Source organism: Cyprinus carpio, chromosome B12 (genome assembly GCF_018340385.1).
Source record: "Cyprinus carpio isolate SPL01 chromosome B12, ASM1834038v1, whole genome shotgun sequence".
Classification (NCBI taxonomy): domain Eukaryota; kingdom Metazoa; phylum Chordata; class Actinopteri; order Cypriniformes; family Cyprinidae; genus Cyprinus; species Cyprinus carpio.
Genome location: NC_056608.1, coordinates 12,881,618 through 12,906,886, shown reverse-complemented (window position 1 = coordinate 12,906,886; position 25,269 = coordinate 12,881,618). Strand labels below are relative to the sequence as shown.

The window sequence follows — 25,269 nt, the reverse complement described above, 5'->3', positions numbered from 1 at the left end:
TCACAGAAATTTCACCGACATTCCGGCAGACCAGGAATGATTGTAACATGGGTGAGTTGTAACACGGGGTTCACTAAGTTCACAAAAATTACTATCATAGCTGATCACAGAAAAGGATACACTCTTAAAGTTTCCATAAGGATGTTTTTGCAGTGATGCCATAGAAGAACCATTTTAGATTCCCCAAAGAACCAAAAACGACTGTTTTTCACAGCATTAATAATAAGAAATGTTACCTGGCACCAGATCAGCACATTAAAATGATTTCTGAAGGATCGTTTGACACTTAAGACAAGTAATGGCTGCTAAAAATTAAACTTTGCCATCATAGAAATAAATTCTAATTTAAAATATATTAAAATAGAAAACAGTGGAAATTGTAATTATTATACAACATTTTCCGTCTTTACCGAAAACAGAAATCCAGGGGGTTAGAGCTGAGGGAAGGATTTGATGTCAGATGATATAAAACACAATTTAGAACTTATTTTACGAGTGGGTTCTATTTAGATAAGCATTATGGAAAAGAAAGGCTATAAGGCTACACGTGATGCTTTGGAAGGTGTGATATAGTGAATTGGGAGAGTATCATAAAATACCTTTTTCTAATTGAACCTTCTTACAGCTCACAAAAAAAGGAAAGTTTTTTCATGTTGTTCTAAATCTGACTTGGTGGAACACAAAAGTAGATATTTTGAAAAATGCTTCACTAGTTTACTTGTCCATAATTAAATTATAGCAAAGACTATAGAATAACAAAGACATGTCATTCGTATAGTTTTGAATAGGGAAAAATGCAACGCTCAATATGCTATAACATTGATTGTATGGACAATAACCAGTTGAAACACATTTCAGAATATTTTGTTTTTCTATAGAAAGGGGGTGGTGAACTGTCCCTTTAAGTACCTCATTACTTAAAGGCATAGTTCACCAAAAAAACAGTTTTAAAAACCCATTTATTTCCAAAGTAATTTTTTTTCCAAAGTTGTGAGTATCTTTCTTCTAGTAGAAAAAAAAGTCGCTTGAGTAAACAAACAGTTTTTGCTCCCCATTTATTTCCAAAGTAATTTTTTTCCATATTATGGAATACAGTGGGGACCAAAAACTGTTTGTTTACTCAAGTGACTCACTTTTTTTTCTACTAGAAGAAAGATACTCACACAGGTTTGGAACAATCTGAGGGTGTGTGAAAAAAGTAACAAACGCTGAGACTTCTCACACTGAAAAGACCTTTGATAGGTTGTTATGGCCCTTTAGTTTTGAAATGTGCGAGTTCTTTGACTTTCAACAAAAGTTTATTACAATGATTAAAGGTATGTATAAACAAGCTGAAGTAAGAGTGATGGCTAATGAAAATATCTTTGAAGCCTTTTAAATATTAAGAGAAACAAGACAAGAGGATCCATTATCTGCTTTACCTATAGAACTTTAATACAAATAAAATGTCTTTTAAAATTTTAAAAATGTGACTGTAATATTATTAAGTTTTAGCTTATAGCACAGAAGCTTATCCATATATAAATACATTTAAATAAGACAGGAGTACTGCAAATAGAAGGCTATTTAAGCTCTAGCTCATGTTTCCCAGAGTTCTAATCAAACACAAATGTACCTGGCTTTGTCAAGAGAACACAGACTCTCTTGGGAACCTTGGGAACTGTCCATAGCTGCTTGGATTATCTCTGATGCTGCCTCCTTTTCCCAAGTCGAATCTTCTGGTCTCCACGTCGTGACTGCTCCTCTGTTTGTGTGTGTGTTCCTGGAGACATTCAAGTCAATATTCATCCTATCATTCTAACAGTCATTACTCACCTGCATCGTGTTGATTTCATCTGCCTTCAGTGAACTTAACATTGGTTGATCCTAATTCCGTGTGTCGTGACAGAGGGACTGAAAAAAAAGATTAAAAGTTTCAAAACAAAATACAGAAATAGATGGTTGGGCAAATCCCAGTATTTAAGAAATATGAGAAACAAATAGACAAAGAATGAGAACAGTGTTTTAAAGAAACATTCAGCACTTAATCTCCATTCTGGCAGGAATATGCTTGGAAGATGAATATGAGAATGACACCAGAAATCTTAAAAGTATACAAAGTTTCTCCACAGTGTTCAGACAGTGTGCGTTCAGACGAAGGGCTGCCAATCATACATATTTTATCTATTATTTAATTCATGTACTGTAAGCTGTTACAAATATTTTAGATTGGAGCTACACAAACATAGCAAATCATTTACTACAATAAAATAACATTTTTTGGTATTTGTCATGTAAATTTAAAACAGGGATGAACAGACAATCAGAGCATTTTAAGCAACATCAAGACACTGCAGGAAACAGAAAGTATATAATTAATATTATATATTAACAGTATGGAAAAACTAAGTAAATATTAAATATTGAATAATTAAATATATATTTTAAAGGAAATTACAACAAAAATTGGGCAATAAAGGAAAAGTATTGCAATAATTGAAAATTAGAACAATTGCATATATATATAAATTCATATTTATATATATTTATTTATTTATTTATTCTTTTCTTTTTTTCTCTCTCTCTGTGCTCTCCATTTATTAGTAAATGAGGGGCAAGGGAAAGAAACTGTAAAGGCCAGGCATAAAGAAAGGGTTGAATTTTTCTGTATTACCAAGTAATTTAAATCTGATTCACTGTGCAGTTTTTGATATGAAAAGATTCTCTGTGCTCTGGGTAGTCATGCTTATTTCTTGTAAACACTGCTTATTTGTCCTCAGACTGATAACAAAACTATGAAAAGTCAAAGGGTTAACTTGACATTTCATTCATTTGCCCACTGCCATATTTGTTATCCAGTCCTACTATTACAGGCGGACGTTCGACAGCCCCCTCTTCTCCAAAACTCACCAGGAGTCTGTGTGTGGCTGACTCCAGATGTCCCAGCCTCTTTTGTTACTGTGGAGATTCAGCTGGCCACTGCCCTCTCATTAGTGTCTGCTGATCCATATGTCATGTTAAAGATGGCCTTTGATCAACAGTGAGCAGGGAAACATTTCAGCCACCTATTTTCACAGCAGACAAAGATTAGAGGCAATCAAACGACAAATACAATCATTTGGAATACGACAAAGCTTGTTTACAGAGTTGCATGGATGATTCAAGAGGACGATTTGTGAAGACCACCTCTGTCTGGCCTACTTGTTTTTTTTTTTAAGCTAAAATACTATTTAAATAATATAAAATATATCAATTTATTTTGCTTAATGCATAATCCTTGAACATTTGCTGAACTGAACCAAGATCTTAGCCCAAAGGTACCATAAATCAACTACTGTCTCATACGAACTTCCTTATCAACAATTCAATTTTCTTATCCACACTGAGTAATAAAACATCTATTGTCTACATATCTTGACATATGCACCATGCTCTTAATATTGACTGTGGTGAAATATCTTGCATTTTTGAGTTTCTTATATCCTTGTTCCAATTTCCAAACAGCTCAAGAAAAAGTAGAATCACTTTTTGGTAAACCTTACTGAATGGGTTACCTGAACTGTTATAAACTCCAAAAAGAAACAAACAGTTTAAAACAAGCATGTGAACTGAAAGTTCTGTAATCAAGCTCACAATAAGAACCACGTAGAAGTGTGAGAAAAGTGACAAAGTTCCAACAAGTCGGAGAGATCATAAGAACAACACCCCTTCCAAACGGAGTTCCCATGGAGACAAGTGGGCTGGCATACAATAGAAAAGAAAAAGGAGTGCGAAAGAGAAAGGAAAAATAGAGAGAAGGACCGAGGGGCACAGGGGAAAGGAACGTAGGATGGGGGTATAATGAGCTGTTCGGCAGAAATTTGGGCATGAAAAAAGCGGACAGAAGAGGAAGAGCGAAGTGAAAAAAAATTTCAGTATGAACTCTCATTTTTCCTTATCCTGCTGCCCTGCTCTCCGCAGGTCCATTTGGACTGAAACATTTTTTTCTGAATGTCAAGACAGACCGTTTTAAACAGTTCTCCACACACAATGCCATTTTAAAACAGGTGGTTCCTGAACTTTTCAGTAGCTATAGATTGAGAGTAAGTAGGATCAATCGATTTGGCAAATGCCAGATGGAGTGATTCGGCAAACGAGGGCAAGACAAAAAGTACAGAGGTGCTATTTCTCTGCTCTGCGTAATGGCGAGAAGGCCAAATCTGTCATAGAAGGCCGTCTCGGCCAAAACCTTCAATGTTTACTCTTCTATTCCACAGCTTCTTGCCATAAACGTCCTCCTCTTTAGTCAGGGAAGTGGAGAGAGGAGAAAATGGAAACCAAAGTGCATGTCCATGCCCTTCTCTTTGATCTCTCTTTTGGCTACCTCACTTATTTAAAGAGTTTTACCCAAGTATTGTCTGGTGTCTCTCTCTTTCTCCCCACTCCTACTCTTTATCTCTTTCCCTCCGTGTCTCTATGGCCAAGCTTTTTTTCTGTTGGCATGGCTCCTGTTTGTTTTCAGCCATTTTGGGGACTGGCAGTGCTAGTAACAAACTGCTTAAATGGCGTCCTCTCACTCGCTCATTCTCTCCCTCGCTCCGGTTCTCCCTCCCTTCCGTGCTATCATCAGGCTTGGTGTATGTAGAGTAGAGAGTGTGCATGCTGAAAGTGTGTGTCTAATGAACAACAAAATTTGGAATAAAAAGAGAATTGGAATTAAAATGAGGCTGGGGGGTGGGTGCGGGTGAGTAAGGGGGAGATAAAAAAAAAATGCAAAAACAGCCCAGAATCATGTGTCAGTGGCAAACTGAAGTGTGAGAGAGAGCGGGCGAGGGAAGGAGAGACAGAGCGGCAGAAGGAGGGGGAGAGTCAGAGTGCGAGAGAGTCGTTTCTGCCCTCTACATAGCGCTGCCTGTGTGCACGCGCTCGTCTTTCCCTGTGTTCTCTCTCTCTCTCACTCAGACACGCACACGGGAACACGCAGACCAGGACACAGACCGAGGGAGGGAGAGTGAGAGAGTGAGAGAGAGAACACATCGCAGCCGAGATGCAGCAGAAGGTTTTTCGAGGTACGTTGTCTTGTTGTGTGCTTGCCTAGCAGAGAATGGGAGTGAGAAGGAGAGACTTTTTCCTCTGATCTATCTCTCTGTCTTCACCTCTTCCTGCTTCTTGTGTTTCTATGCCACTCTCATATCATATCGATGTTGTTTTGGTTCTGTGTAGACACCAGAAATGAGTGTGCGTGTGGGTTTGTGTGTGTGCTAATCAAGGCCTGTCTCCCTTATCCTCGGCTGCTGTGGCTGAACCACGCAGTTCTTTTTCAGGGCTGGTGAGTCGCTCCACGATTAAAGTATAATCAGAATAAAGCTTCAGACTTTTTGCGTTCTCTTATCATAATTTCTGGTCTGCTGGATTTGGATACTTTATGTTGTGGCAAGTTCACTTCTGACGAAATCTTCTCGATAGCAAAGGACATGTTTTTAGAATCAAGCTGCATCTTGTAATACAGAGCCAGTCGTTTTCCTAAAAACGGCATCTACCCGTTTTAAAGTAAGGTGGATGTTATTAGATGTTCTAAGATGCACTTGCACTTTAAAAAAAAAAAAAAAGCATAGCATAGTACACTATTTACATCCCCTACAAGGCCATAGGGTCAGAGGTCGTTAGAAGCCAAGCAGCCGAGTTGCATGGTCTTGTAGATGTGAGTTGCATATATGCCAGGATCAAATTGAATTTCCTGTCGCTGCTTAAGGGTTCAAGTCAGCTAGCATGGGATATTTGCTATTCAAACTCTGGCACATGTCAGCATAAAGTTTCTGGCATCAAGTTAGAATGGAAACATGGCAGTGCTGCTGGCCTTCCTAACCAAACTGAAGCATTATATAAGCAGGTTCAGACATGATCTAAAGGAAATAGCCAGGTCACTAGCGGAGTATCTCACTCTGTCTGTGATGTCAATTTTCTTCCAGTTTTGCTCTACTTAGAATATTGTCCTTGATCATATTACAGCAACACATTTATGGGAATCACTTGTCGAGTTTAAACTCAGCAGACCATGTCGAACACAGTGTGTAACACGGGCTGACTCTCTAGAGCATGGCCCATCATGCCAAATCACCAAGATACCATAAATTGCTCAGAGGGGAAAGCAAGGAGCAAGGAAATCTTACCATGAACCCAACCTCGGACCATCCGACTCCATTTCCCAACTGCTTCCAAAACAGCCCACTCCTCCTCTTCGCTTGTTTCCCTACTCCTCATCTCTCCTCTGGCTGGCTCCACCATGTTTTTGGCAGGGGGTTGTGCAGAGTTCAGTATCTAGCGACAGCCCCCTTTTCACAGTCCGCCTCACCCTGGTGGGCCCCGTCACGGCCACACGGAAACAGGCGGCCTTCACTCATTACCCTTTTGCATGGTCTGTTTCAGTGACACAGTTAAACGCCAGACCTATAGCCCATTACCCAGCTTCTTCTGAGACTCTTCTCGGTTCCTAACCTGCCGGTGACCGCATTATAAAACAAGTTATCTCATGTGCTTAAATTGAAAATCTTCATCTGCATGACTAGCATGCATTTCATGTTCCGGCTAATGACGCGGTTCTGACGGTTGTTTTCAATTTCCTACATTTAGGATAAAGTCGATTTGTTAACCTTTATTTAAATAGACTTTACAGACATGATGTTTTATTGTGCAAGATGCAACACCTTAATACTTCAGCTCTAACTCTTTCAGTCAGTCGCATGTTTAAGTAGAGGGGCAATCAGAGGGGGGAGGCAGAGGGCCTGTCACGCTTGGCCAGCCTCTTGCGCCAGGGACTGTTTGTTGAGAGGCAGTGTGTGCGTCATATGCGAAGAGAAAAGGAGGGTGAGAGGGAGAGATAAATAGGGACAGACGTACAGAGAAAATGAGGGGATGGCAGATGTGTTTGTCCATTACTATGCGAATGCCATGTAAAACTGTGTCATTCCTAGGCCTTGTTTCATGCCTTAGTAGCCACAGCCACAACAAGTGCTGGACAGGTTTAAATAATATTCAACTCTTCCTGTCTAAATGTACTCTTACGTAACATCTATTATTATACAGGTCTTCTGGTGTACATCCTTTGCACACTCTCAGCAGCTGCATTTGTGGTATGCTGGGTAACGCTAGCTGTCAAGCCACTTGTTTACAGACAGACCGGTTCATATGTGCCTGCACGCCTGCAAATGTGTTTGCGTGTTGAGAGGAGAGTGTGTGTGTTTGTGCATGCAGCCTGTTGACTGCCTGTGTGTTTCTGTGCATGTGTAAGTGTGTGTTTGTGGCTGTTCCTGTCTCCAGGCCTGGATCTTGCTTTCTTCCCCACCTCTCTCTGTCTCTCTCTCCATTGCTCTCCCTCCTCCTCTCTTTCTCTCTCTGCAATAACAGTGCTGACCTAGTTTCAGTGCGTTCAGGGCTGCTTGTGGAATTTTACAGAGGCCTGCCTGCCTGGCTAAAACTCAGGCAGAAAACCATGACTTGGGATTTTCTCTGGTGTCGCATCCTTAGCGATAACTAAGAATGCTCACCAAAATCTATGGTAGATTTTGGTAAAACAGGTTAAGCAAACAAGATGATCATTTCATAAGCAACTAAAGATGGTTTATGAACACAGCAAGACTGGACTATTCATTCTCAGACTGCTAAAGAAAACACCATGACAGTACTTATCACATGGTCTTTTGCTTTAAATGATATATAGTAAAAATAAATATTTATATATATATATTTAAAAATCAGCATCAGGAAAGCATGATGCTTCGGTTCAAAAGGCCATCTATATTTTGGTACCTTTTCAGTCTAGGCATATTTGGAGCACTTTGACTATAAATAACACTCTGTTGGGGAAATTACATTTTAGCAGTGTTCAATTAGGTAAAGGGATTGCTGTGACTCTGTGGGGTTGATTGCTGAGATTCTTTCCACATTTTTAGATTTTGTCATGCCAAATTCACTAAACTAAAATGAGACCAACCAACCTTGTCTGACTAAGTTTCCTGTGTATAATTACCATAATGGATTGCTTATTTTGTGCAAGCTTGTATTTTATAGGTAGTCTAGTATGCTGATTTGCCACCACACAATGCACACTTTTTGTCATGTGCCTTTCTTGTTAGTATAATACTACTACATTGTCTGGTTTGTGGTAGTCTAAAATCTACAATGTGTCCTGTGATTCAAACAGAATATTTGAACTATCTTTTGTTTTGTTTTTTGCAGGATTAAGAGCGGGGTCATGGTGTCGGGAGAGGATAGCTGGGACCCTCTCCACACCTGCACTGCATTCTTGGAGCTGAATGTGCAATGCATGGCAATCCTCATCTTGTTTTATACAAAGATAATCAAAGATGCACAATATTACCTACATTTAGGAGTTGTTGTCTCTGGGCTTGACCTCCAGGAACTGCCGTCTTCTTGATTTGACACTTCTTTTTTCTACCATCCTTCAATTGTCAACTTTTGCACCGAAGATATAGCTAGAACAGACCCTCTGTAAAGCATTTTCCTGGACCTTGTTGGACTACAGACACATCCTTTGACTGTCTAGTGTTCTCTGTTTTAGGCCAACTATAGCCTTGGAGAGCATCTCAGAGGACTTGTACAAGTATCCAATGAAACACAGAAATAAACACATGAGAGGAGACAGGATGGGAGAGGGCACGGAGGAGGCAGATGGTGCCAAAACTACGAGGATATCGCTCAGTTTTCCCCTTAGTGCTGGACTACCTAGCTTTTCTGCACAGAAGCACTGCTCCTCATCCCACCCCACTTCCTCCACTAACGTCCATGACAGAGATGGTTCAGATGGCACAGCATGGATGGGGGAAGCATTCAGAGACAAACAGTTATCGAAAACGTCATCAAAAACTGACCGCCTGCCATGCACTTCTTCTTCCTTCCCTGTTGATCTAACTGCTCCGGTCAGTAAGAACTGCAAGTCATCTCTGTCCTTTTCTGTCGATGGTAGTGGCTCCAGATACCCCACATCTCCCTTACAACACTCTAACAAAATTGACTATTCAAAAGAGACAGCTGGGGTTAGTCTCAATAATGGGTACAAAGAGCATTCGACAACAGAAACAGCACACATCCTTTTCAATCTCAGTGCGAGAGCCTACCAGGACAAAGGTATGAAGGATCCTGAGAGTTCAAAAGGCAAAAAACGCAAGGCAAACAGCCTCCACGTTGAACTGAGCCTTCCTCTCCCTAGCATAAACCCTCACTCGTCCTCATCAACCCCTCCTCCTTCTTCTCCCTCGTCTCTCTCTCTAACTTCCTCCCCCTTGACTATCCCAACGCCATCTTTCCATGACTCCTTTAGGGCAGTGCCGAAGCCAGAACTACTGTGTGGGGTGTGCCACCGTCTGTTCAGCACTGCCTCGTCCCTCACTGTCCACATGCGTCTCCATAGGGGGGGACGAGTACTCAGCTGCCGCCACTGTGGCAAAGCCTTCATCCATAATAAAAGACTGCAATCCCATGAGGCCACCTGCAAGCAAGGGCTGCCAGCTTTTCCAGTGCCACCCAAAGAAGAGCCCCTGGAGGAGGGTGAAGTGGAGGGGGAGAGAGCAGATGAGGCTGCGGAGCCAGAACAGCTTGGACAAGGAACAAGGCCTGGCCGACCCATAAAGAAAGTGCGAGACCTTCATGCCCGTCATGCTGGAACACTGACTTGCAGGGATGACCTGGGGGAAGAGGATCACTTTGTGAAAGTGGTGGATGGACATATCATTTACTTTTGCTCTGTGTGCGAACGCTCTTACATGACTTTGTCCAGCCTGAAGCGACACTCCAATGTGCATTCATGGCGGCGGAAGTACCCCTGTCACTACTGTGACAAGGTTTTTGCTCTGGCTGAATACCGCACCAAACATGAGGTGTGGCACACAGGTGAAAGGCGCTACCAGTGCATCTTTTGCTGGGAGGCATTTCCTACTTACTACAACCTTAAAACACACCAAAAGGCATTCCATGGTATCAATCCTGGTTTGATCTCAAGTGAAAAAACAGCCAATGGTGGCTACAAGCAGAAGGTCAATGCCCTTAAACTGTACCGCCTGCTGCCCATGCGATCTCTAAAGCGGCCTTACAAAACATACAGTCAGCCAATGGCTGATGGACTACTCTCTTCTGATTCATCAGTTACCCTGCCTCTGTCTATAGACAGCAGCCTCCCACAACCTCTGGACACTAAGAAACTCGAGTCTTTCCTGAAAGATCTTCAAACCACAGAGCCAGAGCGATTCCCCATCAGGGTGGGTGTTGAGCAGGGTAAAAAACTAGCTTCTCCTCAAACAGACATGGCAGTAGAAGCAAGAGAGACAGAGGGGTCAGATTTATGGCAGTCAGGTAGCAACAATGGCAAAAGCAAAACTCCAAAGTGCCCAGAAGAAAATGTCTCTTCAGTCATTGCATTTGCACACAGCAAACCCTCGGTCATCATGCACAGTGCTGCAGTTTCTTCCTCTGTCATTGTTCACAGAAACAAGATGGATTCTGAGGAGAGAAAAAGAAGTCCAGAAAATCATCTAATGGCAAAAACAAGTCAAAAACAGATTAAAAAACATAGCCAGAGAGTGCACACAGAGACATACAGGGACTGGGACGCTGTCAGTGAAGACACAGAGGCCTTGAAAATCAGACAGCCAACAGAGAAACTTCACAAGGGTCGAAAAGTTCACAATAAAACAGAGTCAAGTAAGACAATACCTTTAGCGGTGGGATCAGAAGTGAAAGGCAGCGGCCCACTTTGTCAGATTACTGTGCGCATAGGGGAGGAGGCGATTGTCAAACGGAGCATCTCTGAAACAGATCTAAGGAGAGACAAAAGCCCTACACGCAGCAAACCCAAAAAGAGTCACCTCTCACAGGAGGACCAGAGAGAGCAGCGGCACACCAATCACCACCAACGTAAACACCGTAACTCCAATCAGGAAGGAAAGGAGAGGGAGTCCAAATGGAAAAACCCTAAACTAAAAGGCAAGGTGAGGAAATACTTCTTCCGGCAGGAGGTCAGGGAGGACAGAAATGACCATGATGTGGAGGACAACCTATGGAGGCCTTACTATTCTTACAAACCCAAGCGAAAGGCCCTTCATATGCAAGGGGCTAAAGCCTGGAAGCGCAAATTGCACTACAAACGATCCCTGAGGCCTATGAGGAGAGCTGAGAGACTCATGAAAAACCTGAATAAAGAAATTCATGGTGAAGAGGCAGATGAGGGAGAGGACAGGAGACAGAAAGTAAAGAAAGAGCGGAAAGAACTTAGTAAGCCACAAAAAACTGAAGTTAAAGAAATGTCACACACTTTTCCTGTCTCTTCAAAAACAGAACAGAAGGGAAAAGAAAAGGGAACACATGAAAAGCCTGATCTTCCTCTCCCTTTGTCTGTTTCGCAGGCTACAACCAATTCTCAAAACACAGCATCCTCTATCATCAAACAACGATGGTCAGAAGATCAGGCTTCTGAGTGTGGAACATGTGGGCGCTGGTTCTCCAGCCCAAGGAAACGAGACAAACATGAGTTGACACATTTATTTGAGTTTGTGTGCATGCTTTGCAGAGCTCCATTCCCCTCACAATCCAAACTAGAGGAACATCAGAGGACTCAACATCCCAAAACCAAGCCCCTGTCTGCCCCTACTTTCTTCACTTCCCAGTCATCAAGAAATGAGGTGGAAATGAAAGCAGATGAGAATGGAGTGGATGGACGTTTCATAGAGAAAGGCAGCCCAGTTCGCTCGGGCAGGAGGCCTTTAATCAGATATACATGCTCACAATGTGATAAAGTCTGCAAAACCTCTGCTGCACTTAACTGCCACCTCAAGCGACACGAGTTAGGGAGTTCAATCGAGGTTGAAGACACACAGGAAAAGCAAGATTTGCCTAGTTGCGCAACTTCTGCAGTGGAGACTACACCAAGCAAAGGTTTTGACACCAACTGTGAGCAAGTACAGCCTGTGTCTGTCATATATTACTCCAAACCAGACTGTCAAATAACTGACAACCAACTGGGTGAGAAGAGGGAAGAACACCAAAGAGTCAGAAATTGTGAAAGCCCCAAAGTGGCAGCCAATGAGAAAGTCCACAGTCCACTGTGTGCACAGTTTTCCCAAGTTATGCACAGCCCCACTTTAGAAAGGTTTAACGTCATCTCTCCTAACCTCCCTAGTGTACTTGTAATGAACGGTGCAGAGTGCCTAGACTACAGGACACCAGAGAAACGGAATTTAGACACACTAGATCAGCAGAAAAGAAGCCCAACGCCAAGCGACAGGCAAATCCAAGTTTCTCAAATGCTGACAGAGCCTCAGATTAGAAGAGAAACAACTCCATCTGGACCCATATCACTAAAAACAGGCAGAGGTTATGTGTTTAGAGAAGGTGACAATATTCCAAATGAAGATTTCAGTGATTTACAAGATGCTCAGGATTTAAGAATCTTTCCTCAATCCAGCAGCCAAGCCCAAGACTTATCCATGCCAACAATACTGGCAAAAAAGAAGGAGCTTGATCAACAGAATAAACATCCATCCAACATCTCAAAGGAACAGTCTTGTAATGAGGAGGTGTTGTTGCTAGTACCCAAAGAGGAACCACTTAGTCCTATACCATCTCCTACATGCTCTGTCATTCAAACCACTCCAAAAGGATCTTCTCAAAGGTATTCAAAGTCACCTTGTCACTCTCCAGGACCCTTGGACCTACAGTTGCGGCCACAGGTGGAGAAAAGCCAAACACACAGAGGAAGGCACAATACAGAAAAACAGGGTGTTATGTTGCAAGCGAATTCAGCTGGGATGAGCAATACTCCTTCATCCCACAACCTGCTACATCCTCAAGTGCCCACAGCAGAGCCTGAATCAAAGGACCACACCTCTGTCACTCCTACAGAACACCACAGAGGCTCAGGCTACCCTGTCCAGGAGCTTACTCTTCCCTTGGTCATACCTGGAGGGTACTGCTCTGGTAAGAAACAGGAGGAGCAAATCCTGATGTCTTACCCTGCGGACCCCTACCCTTTCCGCCACTTGGGAAGATGGTACCACACTCTGACTCCGCTAAACTGCCCTTTTACCCTGACCCCTATCACCTACTGTATGGCCCACAGCTACTGCCATATCCCTATAACCTTGCTGCCCTTCCAATGGCTCTAAATATGATGACATCAGGGGACAAAGAGCCCTTACCCTTCCTGCCTTTTTTCAATTATGCTGCCGCTGCTGCCCCTTTAACAGGCACAGTGCCCCATCCTTTAGTAGTGAACCCCAGCCTATACAACAGTGGTGGCAGCAGTAGCACAAAGCAGGACAACCCATAAGTGAGTACACAATGGCAGCAAGGGAATATCTGTAAAAGAGCAGAGGAGGCCATTAAGGGTGGAAGTTATGTTTTTCTGTTTGTTAACTGAACACTCTTACACAGCTCTTACTTCTCTTTTGTAAAGCAGTAAATGCATATGTATACCTAGAAATCAAACGTGGTGGAAAGATGGAGAGGTGTCTTGACTACAGGAGGAAAGGATATAAGGGGCTGAAGAACAATAGATATAATGCCCCCTTCAGGCACTGCCAAGATGCACCTCCAACACACCACTTCTTTGCCTCTTCTGTAGTGTTGTTAGAGCTTGGATATCCGTCCTCTCAAAACCAATACGACATTAGGGATAACACATGAACAATAACAGCTAACAGGATATGTGTTTCGCTAAATGAATTTTGTCTGCTTCCCATAATAAGGACAGTATAACAACAATAATGATAAAAATAGTTGTGTTAATTATATAGTAATAGTAATACAAGGGTGGCTTATCATTGAAAGCAAAATGGTATGCCTGAAGAGGCTCAACTTACTCAACACACAGGGAAGATGCAGCAGCAGTTTTGTGTGTGTGCGTGCGTGTGTGTGCATGCATGAGTGTGTACAGTGTGCGATTTTGTATAGAGGTAATGCATGGAGACTTTGGGGTAGTTCATAGTGTCATATCTTACAACATCGGTACTCCAGTCATGTGTTTTTCAGTATTTCGGCTTTATGTGTGCCTGCAGGTTTGTGTCAGTGTATTTGTGGGGTGTGTTGGGGGTGTAGGCATGCACACTTAAAATCATTTGTGCTGCATCAGCCTTGGTCAGTTCCATGCAAGTTCACATAAAAACACCATTCCTGGAAAGCTGTTATAATCTTAATAGGTCAGTAAATAGAAAACATAGATGAAGTTCTTCTCTCGTAAGTCATAGCATAGCAACTTGATGGTGTAGCTACATGTCATATGGATTAAACATATTATTACGTGATGCCTTCACTAACCAGGATCATCATGACAAGATCAAATGTATGGTGATGTAGAATCCACTCTACATTTGAGCGTGTTATGTCTAGAGACAGATTGTGTTTCGCATAGTTTGGTTTGTAGGATGTTGATATTAATCCTTGATCATTTATGAAATAAGTCTGTGTACTTCCAGTACTCCTGCCAACCATTTCATCTCTTCCAACAACATACGTTCCAGTCGACTTCATGTTTGTGGCCTTCTCCTCCCCACTGCCCCCTGGTGTCCACCAAAGACACTCCATTCACTTGACTGAATTTAAGACACAACAGAGAGGGAGAAACCAATTGAGACAAACAGACAACGATACAGAGTGAGAGCGTGAGCAAAAAATGGGAGGAAAGTGGAGAAAAGCGCAGCTGGGCAGTGCGTTAGCATAAATGAAGCTTCCTTTATAAAGACACAGAGAATTGAAGTCGGTGAATGTTAGTTTTCGAAAAACATAATCTACTACAAGCGAGCATTTCTTTTGGTTAGCAGATTCTCTCTCCGCAGTAGAGAAAAGAGAGGAACAGAACATCAGTCAGTCCTGATGCCCCTGCAGGGCCTGCACTATGGGACTTATAGCACTGGAGTGGCTTAAGCTCTCCCTTGTTCTTTCTTGTTTTTTTTTCTTTTGTTTTTCACTACATTATTTCTTTGATTTACATATTTTTCCATTTTTGGTAGTGAGAAAAGGCTTGTACTTGAAGCTCATTCAAGTACACAAAAATATGAATGTAATTTAGTCATGAGGTTAAAAATAAAGACAGTATGGTAGAACATTTCTGTACGCTGACTTAACATAACATGACATGTAATATTGAACCGCTATGAGGTATTCATATAAATATATATACATACAGTAGTCTTAGGGACATGTCAAGGAAGTTGGATTCAATATAACCACAACGCATGAGAAACAACTGCTTCTTCAGTATCTTCTGGTGTTGTCACAAAACTCCATTTTCCTCCATATGTGGTTCTTCATTTCCTCCTGCTTTTTTCTCTTGAGGCATATCCTCACAAGACTTTTGGGCTTCTTTTTTTAACCCTTCAGTGTCACAATTTCAAATCTAAAACCAAAAAGACAATTTCCTATGTTGCCTTATTTCTTTTCCCCAAGCATTACGAAAGCTTTTCAAACACCACCCTTCCAACTCCAACTCTTTCTCATTTCAACACCCTCTCCCTGTCTATTCACAATATTTGACCTTCTCCCTTTGAAGTAAGTGTGAAACTGTGCAATGTAGCCGCAGCACTGTTCATTTCCTGAGGGTAAAACACAATGCAATGAACGGTTGTGGATAATGTAGCTTCACTCGGGTATGAGTACAAGCCTTTTGTTTGCATTGTAAAAGTGTGTGTGTGAGAGAGAGAGAGAGAGAGAGAGAGAGAGAGAGAAAGAATGTGTGGTGGTAAAGGAAAAGGAAACCAAAACAAGGTCTATCTCCTTTGATAGCTACCAACAAACTTGTGTTTGATTTTGGACCTCTTATTTTTTGCTGTATTTTCTTCACCATGACTAGAAATGTATAAATGAATTAGTTGCGTCAACCACTTGTACCAATGATTGGTAAAAAAAAAAAAAAAAATTAGTAAATGTTACATTTGTGTAAACGAATGTAAAAACGGTAACAAACATATTGTTGAGAGGTTCACACAAAAATCTGACAATTATTTTAAAGAACTATTAACATTGGCTTTGTAATTTTTTATTTTTATTTTTGTCTCCATTGTCTATTTAAGCCTGATTAGGTTTAAATATTGGCCCGAGTATCAATTGTTCAATTCTGAATCAGTAACTGGTTTAAAATGACTAAATCTAAAATTCTAATGTTTACATACAAGATGCCTTTGCATTTTTATTTGAATAAGCTAATAAGAATATGCACATAATCTGAGCGCACCTTACAAAGAAAAAATTGTCATACCATTTTCTATAAAACATTCTATTTAAGTACTGCCTTGAGAAACAACATAATGAGTTATGAGTTATGTTCTCATGTTTTCCGTTTCATCCATCAGCAGACATTCAATGAAATTCAATGGATAGTTTGCTTGAAAGAGGTCACTTTTGACGATGTGGGCTACTACTACTACTAGTCCTCCTTTAAAAAAACATATTTATCAGTCAGCATTTGGATAGACTACTGAATATTTGCACAGACCTATAAAAACGACTTAGAAATATTTTTAGAAATTAAGCTTTTTGGGGACATATGTAGAGAAATAATCACAGATCTGTTTAGTACATTTGGTTTTGAACAATACCAGAACTACAAAAGAATTTTCATCATCTTGGTCCACCCAGAACAAGGACCCTTTGGAGGCTTCAATTGTCAATCAAAGTGACTAAAATCTACCAGCGGCATATGTTCTGCACTTGGTCATAGTTGTAGGCATGTGACTAAATTGTCTGGTATTTTGTGACAATGTTATATGCCATATGTGCCATTGTTTTAGAGGTCCACGTTATATTTGGACAGTTTCAAAGAAGTGAAATGTTTGAAACTTTATTTTTGTCTTGTTGACTTTGTGACCATTTAATACAGAGGTTTGTTGGCACACATTGCCGATTTAAGTCTACAATCAACAGTTAATTTCTTTGCTCCTGTTCTCTTTACTCCCTCTGTCCACGCTACAACCATACAAATAAAGTATTAACCTGATGATGTACAAAATATCTTTGAATTCATCATTAATATGCAGTGTTGGCACAGTAAATGAAGTGTTTTTTTTGTTTTTTTCAAATGTGAATTTGGGAAATTATGGGACAACATAATACAGAATGTTTAATGCAAAATAACTAGACTGTTTACACTGTTAGAAAAAAATGCTACCTTTTGTATCTTGTTTGTAGCTACTAATATGTGCCTTTTATGAGAAGGCACTGTCCCATTGACAAGCTAAAGGTACCATTTTACTACATTATTTCTGACAGTGGGATCATATACAGATTGTTGGATGTAGGCTATAGCCAGGTTTTCCTGCTCTTTGGCACTGGGCATGGAATTTGGAAAGTCAACCAAGGGTCACACAAACAATGATGTGCACCTTTCAAATAATTAAACAAAATGGTGGAACTTTCCACAAACTGATTTTACCACTGTTCATAGTAATTGTTAGTTTTAGTCTACTTTAGCATTACAAAAAAATAAATAATAATTAAAAAACAAAAACAAAAAAAAACACCTACGCCTCACTAGTCATCAAGGTTTCACTGTACTGGATGAACAAACATGAGTTACCTTTCAAAGTTCAGTTGTCATGTAATCAGACCAACTGCCAGGTCGAGGACAGGTATAAAAAAAAAAAAAAAAAATCCAGAACAATTTGCATATAAATTATTTTAATATAGAAATAGTATTTTTTTTTCTATGATTTTTCTTAATTATGCACTGAAAAAGAGGGCCACATGGGTTACTCTAAAACTCTAAGAAAGATGTTTCCTCATTTGGCACTCAAAATAATTTTTACTAACCTAAGAAACTACAATATCCATTTAATTAATACAATGCATTTACAGAAGGTATATGCCATGACAGTTTTCATAGCCATTAAACACTATAGCACAAACATGTAACTGAATGCCAATTTTGCAGTTGTACACTGGTAAAATGAATCACCAAGTTATCAGCATACAAAAGACCTGTACGCTCAAACAAACAAGCTCAAAATCAATACTTTCCAGTGCTGTGATGTCGACATCCTTAGTCACTGGTCTTATAGGAAAGCTGTGTCCTAAACTGGAGTTATTCACTTCTCACAGAAAGAGAGAGAGAGGTAGTCTGATGGCAGTAAGCTAAACAAAAGTCCTCTAGCTTATGTCCTGATTCCATTCCCTCGTTTCTACTCCTGTTCTAACCTCTGGAGTTAAAAGAGAATGAACTATCTAAAGGAAGTGGTCATACTACTGTTAACCCCGTACCTGATTCTGCTGTGCAGGAGAGTGTCAGGTGAACAGGTGAGTATAAGATCTCTAAAAAACAGGTCTGAAGATATAAAAGATATAACATAATCAAAAAAGGTTTGTTACTAAGAAATTATGTTGAGAAACTAGTGCTCTCTTTACTATGTTAAATATAATTTGCAATTGTTACCATGCAACTGAATCAACAGAAATTAAAAGGTAAAGGCTAAAGTTGAAAGCACAGATATAAATGAAGATTCTAAGGCTGATGATACACTGGGCAACATTTTGAGCAATGTTGCCAGGCGACTATGGGAAATGAAGCCGTCATCGGGCATCCAGGTGAGACACAGGACCCACGACCGATCTAAAATATCCAGATAAAAATGTATTACCCATTCTCAGTGGGAAAGTGCCCAAGCAACATTGCTCAAAAAGTTGCCCCATGTCTTATCAGCCTGAGTATACTGAGGTTTGCTTGCTTGATCCACTTCACCTTCTCTACACTTAAAAATGACTTCTGATAATATTAGATAGATTTATTATATAAGCTTAACTTTGACATAAAATGAGTTCATATAATGCCAAAGAAAATATACTTGCTTTGCATTTTAAAAGACTGTATTGCCCCCTCTTTTTAATATCATGTGAAACTCCAGTTACATAAAAGACTTTTCTTTAAATTGAATTCCAAATTTGTAAGCTAACTTGGATAAATGTATAGTATGTTATGTAATGGAAATACTAAAGATAAAATTCAAGCCAACTTCATTGATAAGTTATTTAATAGACAATGTTGTACAATGTTGAAGTTTTTTTTTTATATATATAAAACTGTAGTTTATTATTCCTTTAAATTTTATATATACAGTCATGTCCAAATTTTTGTCCAAAAAGTCATGTCCATTTTTGGCAGTGACATAAATTGTGTTTTGCAAAGTTTGTTGCTTCAGTATTTGTAGATTATTTTTTCCACATGTTACTGAAAAACAATGATGAGCATAAGTTTTTAAAGGCTTTTATTGGCAAAAAAAATTTTTTTTTTTTATATATATATAAATAAATAAATAAATAAATGAGTCAATATTTACGGTGTTGACCCTTGTTCTTCATAACCTCTGCAGTTGGCTCTGGCATGCTGGATATTAGCTTCTGGGACAAATCCTGACTGATCCATTTTTGCCTTTTTAGTTCTTGGAGTTGATCACAATTTGTGGGGTTCTGCTTGTCCACTTGCCTTTTGGGGACTGACCACAGGTTCTCTATGGGACTGAAATCCAGGAGTTTCATGGCCATGGATCCAAAATTTCAATGTAATGATCTTCGAGCCACTTCTTTATCACTCTTGCTTTGTGACATGGTGATCCATCATGCTGGAAAATGCACGGATCATCAAACTGTTCATGGATCCTTTGTAGAAGTCGCTCTTGCAAGATGTTTTGATACCATTCTTAATTCATGGCAGTGTTTTTGGGCAGAATTATGAGAGAGCCCACTCTCTTGGTTGAAAAGCAACCCCACACATAGATGGTCTCAGGATGCTTCACTGTTGGCACAACACAGGACTCATGGTAGAGTTCACCTTTTCTTCTCCAAACAATGGATTTTCCAGATGTCCCAAACAGTTGGAAGGGAGCTTCAGATAAAATAACTTTGCACCAGTCTTCTGCTGTCCAATCCTTGTACTTCCTTCAGAATCTCATCTGTCTGTGACATTTTTCTTGGAGAGAAGTGGCTTCTTTGCTGCCCTTCTTGACACAAAGCTGTTGTCCAAAAGTCTTGGCCTCACTGTGAGTGCAGATACTCTCACAGCAACCTGCTGTCATTCCTGAGCAAGCTCTGCACTGCTGGTGACACGATTCCATAACTGACTCTTCAGGAGGAGCAGTCCTGGAGCTTGCTGGACATTCTGGGACGTTCTGAAGACTTCTTCACTGCAGTTGAACTTCTCTCCTTGAAGTTCTCAATGATCCGGTAAATGGTTCTTTCAGGTGCAATATTCTTTGTAGCAATTTTCTTGCATTTGAAGCCATTTTGATCCAAAGCGATGATGGCTGCACGTTTTTCTTTGGAGGTAACCAATACTAACAAGAACACAATGATTGGAAGCGCATCTTCCCTCCTCTTATATCAGTCTGCTCTTATAATCTAAATGGTATGACAGTGATTTTACCTGAATAGTACTCATTCACACTTTCACATGTGCTGCTGATATGATTAGTCAATTAATGTTAGCTGGTCATTTTGTGTCAGGATCAAAAAACAGTTACTTTTTTTGTTGTTGTAAAAAGTCATTTTTTTTGGTCAACAAAGCTTTTAGCATTAATTTAAAATGCATCTGCTCACTCTACACAATAATCTAGAAACAATGTGAATGAACACCACAACAGCTTAAACAGCTAAATTTGCAAAACACACAATTTATGTCACTGCCAAAACTTTTGTCCATGACTGTATGTGTATATATGTAGTGAATGTATACAGTTATAAAAAACATCTAAGCTCTTTCTTTAATTATATTTTTACTATTTAAAAATGTTAAATGAAATCATTTTGGAGTAACAGTTCATGCATCTGCTAACATGTCCAAATTCTACATTTCAAAACATATTACAGAAGACAGACCACAGCACGCACTGTATATTTTGAGCTAAATGGCTGGCCTGGAAGCAACTTTAGCTGACAAAGTCGTTGCACAGTTAGGGCATTCGACTCTGAATTCGCTGAACCCTGAACACTTGCCCGGGGCAGCAGTATTTACACTGGCGGCTTGTCTGGGATATCGCAGATGCTTGTGTTTACCTAGCCTTTAGCAAGAGTGCAGAAGATATGTCTCAATGTAATCTGAGCATGCCTGGCTGCTGTATGATTTTTGTTGTGTGATGTCAAAACTGTTCTTTGATTTTTGGGATGATTGGGACAGATATCTGGCAAGGGAGTCATCAATCTTGCACACAGACAGTCCAAATGGACTCCCTTAATGCAGACGAGCGCAAATCTCTCTGACATCACAAGGTGAGTTGACTTGATTCTGCTTCACTTTGTAAATCTCATTTTCTTGGATCTCAACTGCAGTAGCTGCTCATCGTGTATCTAATTCAAACATACAGAACATCATAGTGGCAGATTTGACTGTGATATGTTTTACCTTGCACTTAACAGCATTAGATCTTTCTTTGAGTTTCGAACCCTTGACCCAGAGGGGGCCGTCTTTTATGGAGACACCAAAGAAGGACAGGACTGGTTTGTGCTTTCACTGCGTGATGGGATACCTGAAATGCAGATTGGGAAAGCAGATATATTAGTAAGCGTAAAAGGAGGTCGAAAACTCAATGATGGGGCCTGGCACTTGGTAAATACTGTTTATCTTTTCTAAATCTCTACTGATTTCTCTGAAACAATTTAAAGCAACAACCCTTTCTATATGACACTATATACACCAGGTTAAATGCTAGAGGTCTTTAAGATTTTTTAAAATGTTTTTGTCTCTTATGCTCACCAAGGCTCCATTTATGTGATCAGTGAGACAGTAATATAATGTAATATTATTACAATTGAAAATAATTGCTTTCTATTTGAATATAATTTAAAATTTGATTTAATTCCTGTGATGGCAAAGCTGTATTTTCTGTAGCCATTATTCCAGTCTTCAGTGTCACAAATCATTCCGATATGCTGATTTGGTGCTCAAGAAACATTTCTTTATATTATCAATGTTTAAAACAGTTGCATTGCTAATTACTTTTGTGGAAACCATTATAAAAAAAAATTCACAGGATTTATTGATGAAATGTGATTTGGCATTTATTGATGAAGTGATAAATCTTCTAAGGATTCTTTGTTGGTTTTGGACAGCTGGAGTTGCGCAGTGAGGGCAAATTTGTGGTGCTAGAGGTAAACAACAGTGTAGAGCTTATAGTCGGTCTTCATTCTAAACTGGCAGAAGATGAACTAACAGGAAAGATACGTCTTGCTCTTGGTGGCATGCTGGTGGACAAACAAAAGCTCTTCCATCCAGTATGTTTACTTGTATTTTCCATTAATATTTTAACTGAAAAGTGAAAAATAACTAATTATCACTGACAGCATTGACTGACAACATAAAATTTTCCTTTCTTTATTTTATATATTTTTAGTTTGAGCCAGAAATGGATGCTTGTATAAGAGGAGGGCATTGGCTAAATCTCAGCACCCCCTGGGATGCAGACTCAACATGGGAACCCCGGCCCTGCTTCTCTGAGATCAAGAAAGGGAGCTATTTTCCAGGAACTGGAGTGGCTGTGTTTAATACATCTGGTGAGCGAAGAATCATCTATGTTTAAACTTGCATTGCAGATTAGATGACCTTATTCTTCCATGCACATATCACGGCAGATCTTCCTGGACTTAAGACGGAAGAGGCCGGTATCACAGTCGAGATCTTCGGATCCTGGACTGGGACAACGTTGAGTCTCCAAAGCACAGGATTTGAGTATGTCTTGAGAGAGTTAGAAGCGAATAAAGATGTCAAGGTATGTACACTGTAAAAAAAATATCCTATCATTAACAGAACGCTATTGACATTTAAATGATGACCCCACTAATGATTATTATAAAGAAAACTAGAGATTGTTTGCAGGCCTATTACGAGCAATCTTTCCTAACATTTATTGGTAAAACTTTAAAATAAGATTCCATTTGTTAACATTACATTACTTAATATGAACTAATAATGCAAAATTAAGGATTTATTAATTTTAGATAATGTTAAACATTTACTAATACTTTATTAAAATTCAAAATTTTAATTTTAGGTAATGCATTCATTAATGGGACCCTATTGTAAAGTGTTACCCATTTATCTGCACTCTAACAGGAGGTGCAGTTGGGCCTTAAAGAGGGATCGGAAAGTGTTGCCCCTCCCCATGAACCTGCAACACTTACTTTCAACATACTGAAACATTCACTTGTGGTAAACAGCAAACCAAAGCTTGAAACGGAAAGTCTGGACTTCTTCTCCATGTGGAAAAATGGGATGCTACTGACTTTTGGGGGAGTGCCAGGTAAATTTGCGAGGTGGAAGTAAGCAAGAATTTCCGTCCTCAAGTACTCCTCCATTCTCCAATATCCTCTATGTACTGTGTTAATTTCTCAATGTTTCGCTTGTATCCGTCAAGTAGACAATCATTTTTTGTATTAAACAAATCCTTCTACTTCACATTGAACCCTTTTTTTTCAGGTGACAGTGAGGAGGCAAAAAATACACATTACCTGCGTGGGTGTCTGGAGAAAATCCTCGTCCAAGGCCAGGTCATGGATCTTGATCGGGCATTGTACAAACACACAGTGGTATCATCTCACAGCTGTCCTACAGAAGCAATGAATGAACTCACTTAATAGAGATACAAGCCATTCATCCTGGCAGGCTAAACTCTAAGATTCCCTTGATGTTCCACACATCTTATATCTGTCATAGGTAGGCCTATTTAAAAATGCTCAATGTTCAATTGACCCAAAACCTCCAAAAATGTACTGATGGGCTGTGATGTTACATTGAGCAATAAAATACATTTTGAAAATTAAATGAAATTAATTGCCACATCTTTCCAGTACATTAATGATTGAAAAAGGTGCATTTAAAAGGGAATGTTTTTCAATGAACATCTTTAAGTCAACAAAATAAATCAAGATCAATAAAAGATTCATTGTTTCATTGCTGTTTCAAGAAAATACAAAAAATGTGTAGGTCATGTAAAATAAATAAACAAATTAATGAATTAATTATGGGTTAGTCTGATAATGCAACAAATTTCAATATATACATGGAAGTTCATATTTTAAGACTTAAGTTTATCACAGTAATAAGACAAATTCTATAAATAAATTCAATTTGACACTAAGCAAAAACAGGAAAAGATTATTAATGTATATGTATGTATACCTATATATATATGTATGTATGTGTATATATATATATATATATATATATATATATATATATATATATATATATATATGTATGTTTACATGCCCCTTTCAGAATCTGCTAAATGTTAATTATTTTACAAAATAAGAGGGATCATACAAAATGCATGTTATTGTTTATTTAGTACTGGCCTGAATGAGATATTTCACATAAAAGATGTTTACATATAGACCACAAGATAATATTCATAAAATAAATATATATATACACACACACAAGTTTATATACACTTGATTCTTAACAGGGTTTTTCCTACATTGAAATTTTTTTGGCGGCCGCCAAAACGATTTTTTGTCCCGCCAACGCCTTATTTGATGTGTAATAGGGTTTTGTGAGTGAAGGCTACAGACGGAGTGACGGAGAAAACGAGCACAGCGCCCCTCCCCCGCGCGCGCACTCTCCGTCTTCAGTTCTGTCTTTGCTCTCTCCCTCGGATCAAAATCAACTGATCCTAAAGGTCGGAAGACCGAATCCATGTTTCACGTGGTGCATTCGGAGAATATTTTTGCTGAATTACCGCTGGCTGTGAATTGAAGTCAAAAAAAAAAAAAAGTTGCCTTATCTTCTCTTATAACTTGTGACAAGCATTCACAAAAAACAGACAAAACAACAAAAAAAAAACAAAAAAAAAAAAAAAAAATCTATCCAGTTATGAAGTGCGTGTGTTCGTGTGTGTGTGTGTGTGAAGACAAATCTTTCGCGATGTCCTAACAGTCCGCTAAAGTCGGATTCATGACCTAATGACTCCTTTGAGCCGATTCATTATAATGAATGGTTACAGCGATCGGTCTGCCCGTCAGTGTCTGAATCGGTGTATAACAAATCATTACTTCTTAGAAGAACATACACATCTGAAATGAGAAAGTAAGTGTGCTTACCCCATTTAGCCAGAGTGTTTAGTAAAATTTAGCCTTAATAATCCACAGTATGTATAGGCCTATGACAATGTGTAGTAAATTACCTATAAAATCATTTCGTTTAAAGATAGACTGGAGTGAGATAAACTAGATCAAAGCACAAAGCAAGCTGTTGCTAGCTAGCTGCTAATTGTATTAAAATATATATTGTAAAAATTACACTATTACACCTTTTTAACGCTACGTTTTTAC

General features: G+C 39.4%; 2 protein-coding genes and 1 long non-coding RNA gene across 4 annotated transcripts; 2 read left to right on the top strand and 1 right to left on the bottom strand.

Annotated features, from left to right (window-relative positions):
- Positions 1-1,101: 1,101 nt before the first annotated feature.
- Positions 1,102-21,472, bottom strand: LOC122139219. 2 transcript variants are annotated; one of them, XR_006156094.1, is made up of 3 exons: positions 21,344-21,472; positions 2,890-3,044; positions 1,102-1,893 (listed from the first exon to the last, which is right to left on the bottom strand). It is a non-coding gene; the product is annotated as an uncharacterized LOC122139219 (long non-coding RNA). The 2 variants fall into 2 exon arrangements; XR_006156095.1 differs by lacking the exon at positions 21,344-21,472 and adding an exon at positions 6,129-6,561.
- LOC109067103 (zinc finger and BTB domain-containing protein 38-like) lies at positions 4,747-16,966 on the top strand. The gene is made up of 2 exons (XM_042735423.1): positions 4,747-5,027; positions 8,194-16,966. The coding sequence occupies exon 2, from the start codon at positions 8,586-8,588 to the stop codon at positions 13,128-13,130; it is 4,545 nt and encodes a 1,514-aa protein (XP_042591357.1). The 5' UTR covers positions 4,747-5,027; positions 8,194-8,585; the 3' UTR covers positions 13,131-16,966.
- Positions 18,021-23,868, top strand: shbg (sex hormone-binding globulin). The gene is made up of 8 exons (XM_019084109.2): positions 18,021-18,249; positions 21,119-21,210; positions 21,358-21,547; positions 22,051-22,212; positions 22,332-22,491; positions 22,570-22,706; positions 23,051-23,237; positions 23,414-23,868. Exons 1-8 carry the CDS (start codon positions 18,169-18,171, stop codon positions 23,569-23,571), a joined length of 1,167 nt encoding a protein of 388 aa, XP_018939654.1. The 5' UTR covers positions 18,021-18,168; the 3' UTR covers positions 23,572-23,868.
- The last annotated feature ends 1,401 nt before the right edge of the window (positions 23,869-25,269 follow it).

Bases quoted from the DNA above. Each gene is read 5' to 3' on its own strand.
- LOC109067103 (XM_042735423.1), top strand. From the start codon at position 8,586: ATGAAACACAGAAATAAACACATGAGAGGAGACAGGATGGGAGAGGGC.
- shbg (XM_019084109.2), top strand. From the start codon at position 18,169: ATGAACTATCTAAAGGAAGTGGTCATACTACTGTTAACCCCGTACCTG. The intron at 21,211-21,357 runs GTGAGTTGACTT...TGCACTTAACAG, and splicing joins AATCTCTCTGACATCACAAG to CATTAGATCTTTCTTTGAGT. The intron at 22,707-23,050 runs GTATGTACACTG...GCACTCTAACAG, and splicing joins AAGCGAATAAAGATGTCAAG to GAGGTGCAGTTGGGCCTTAA.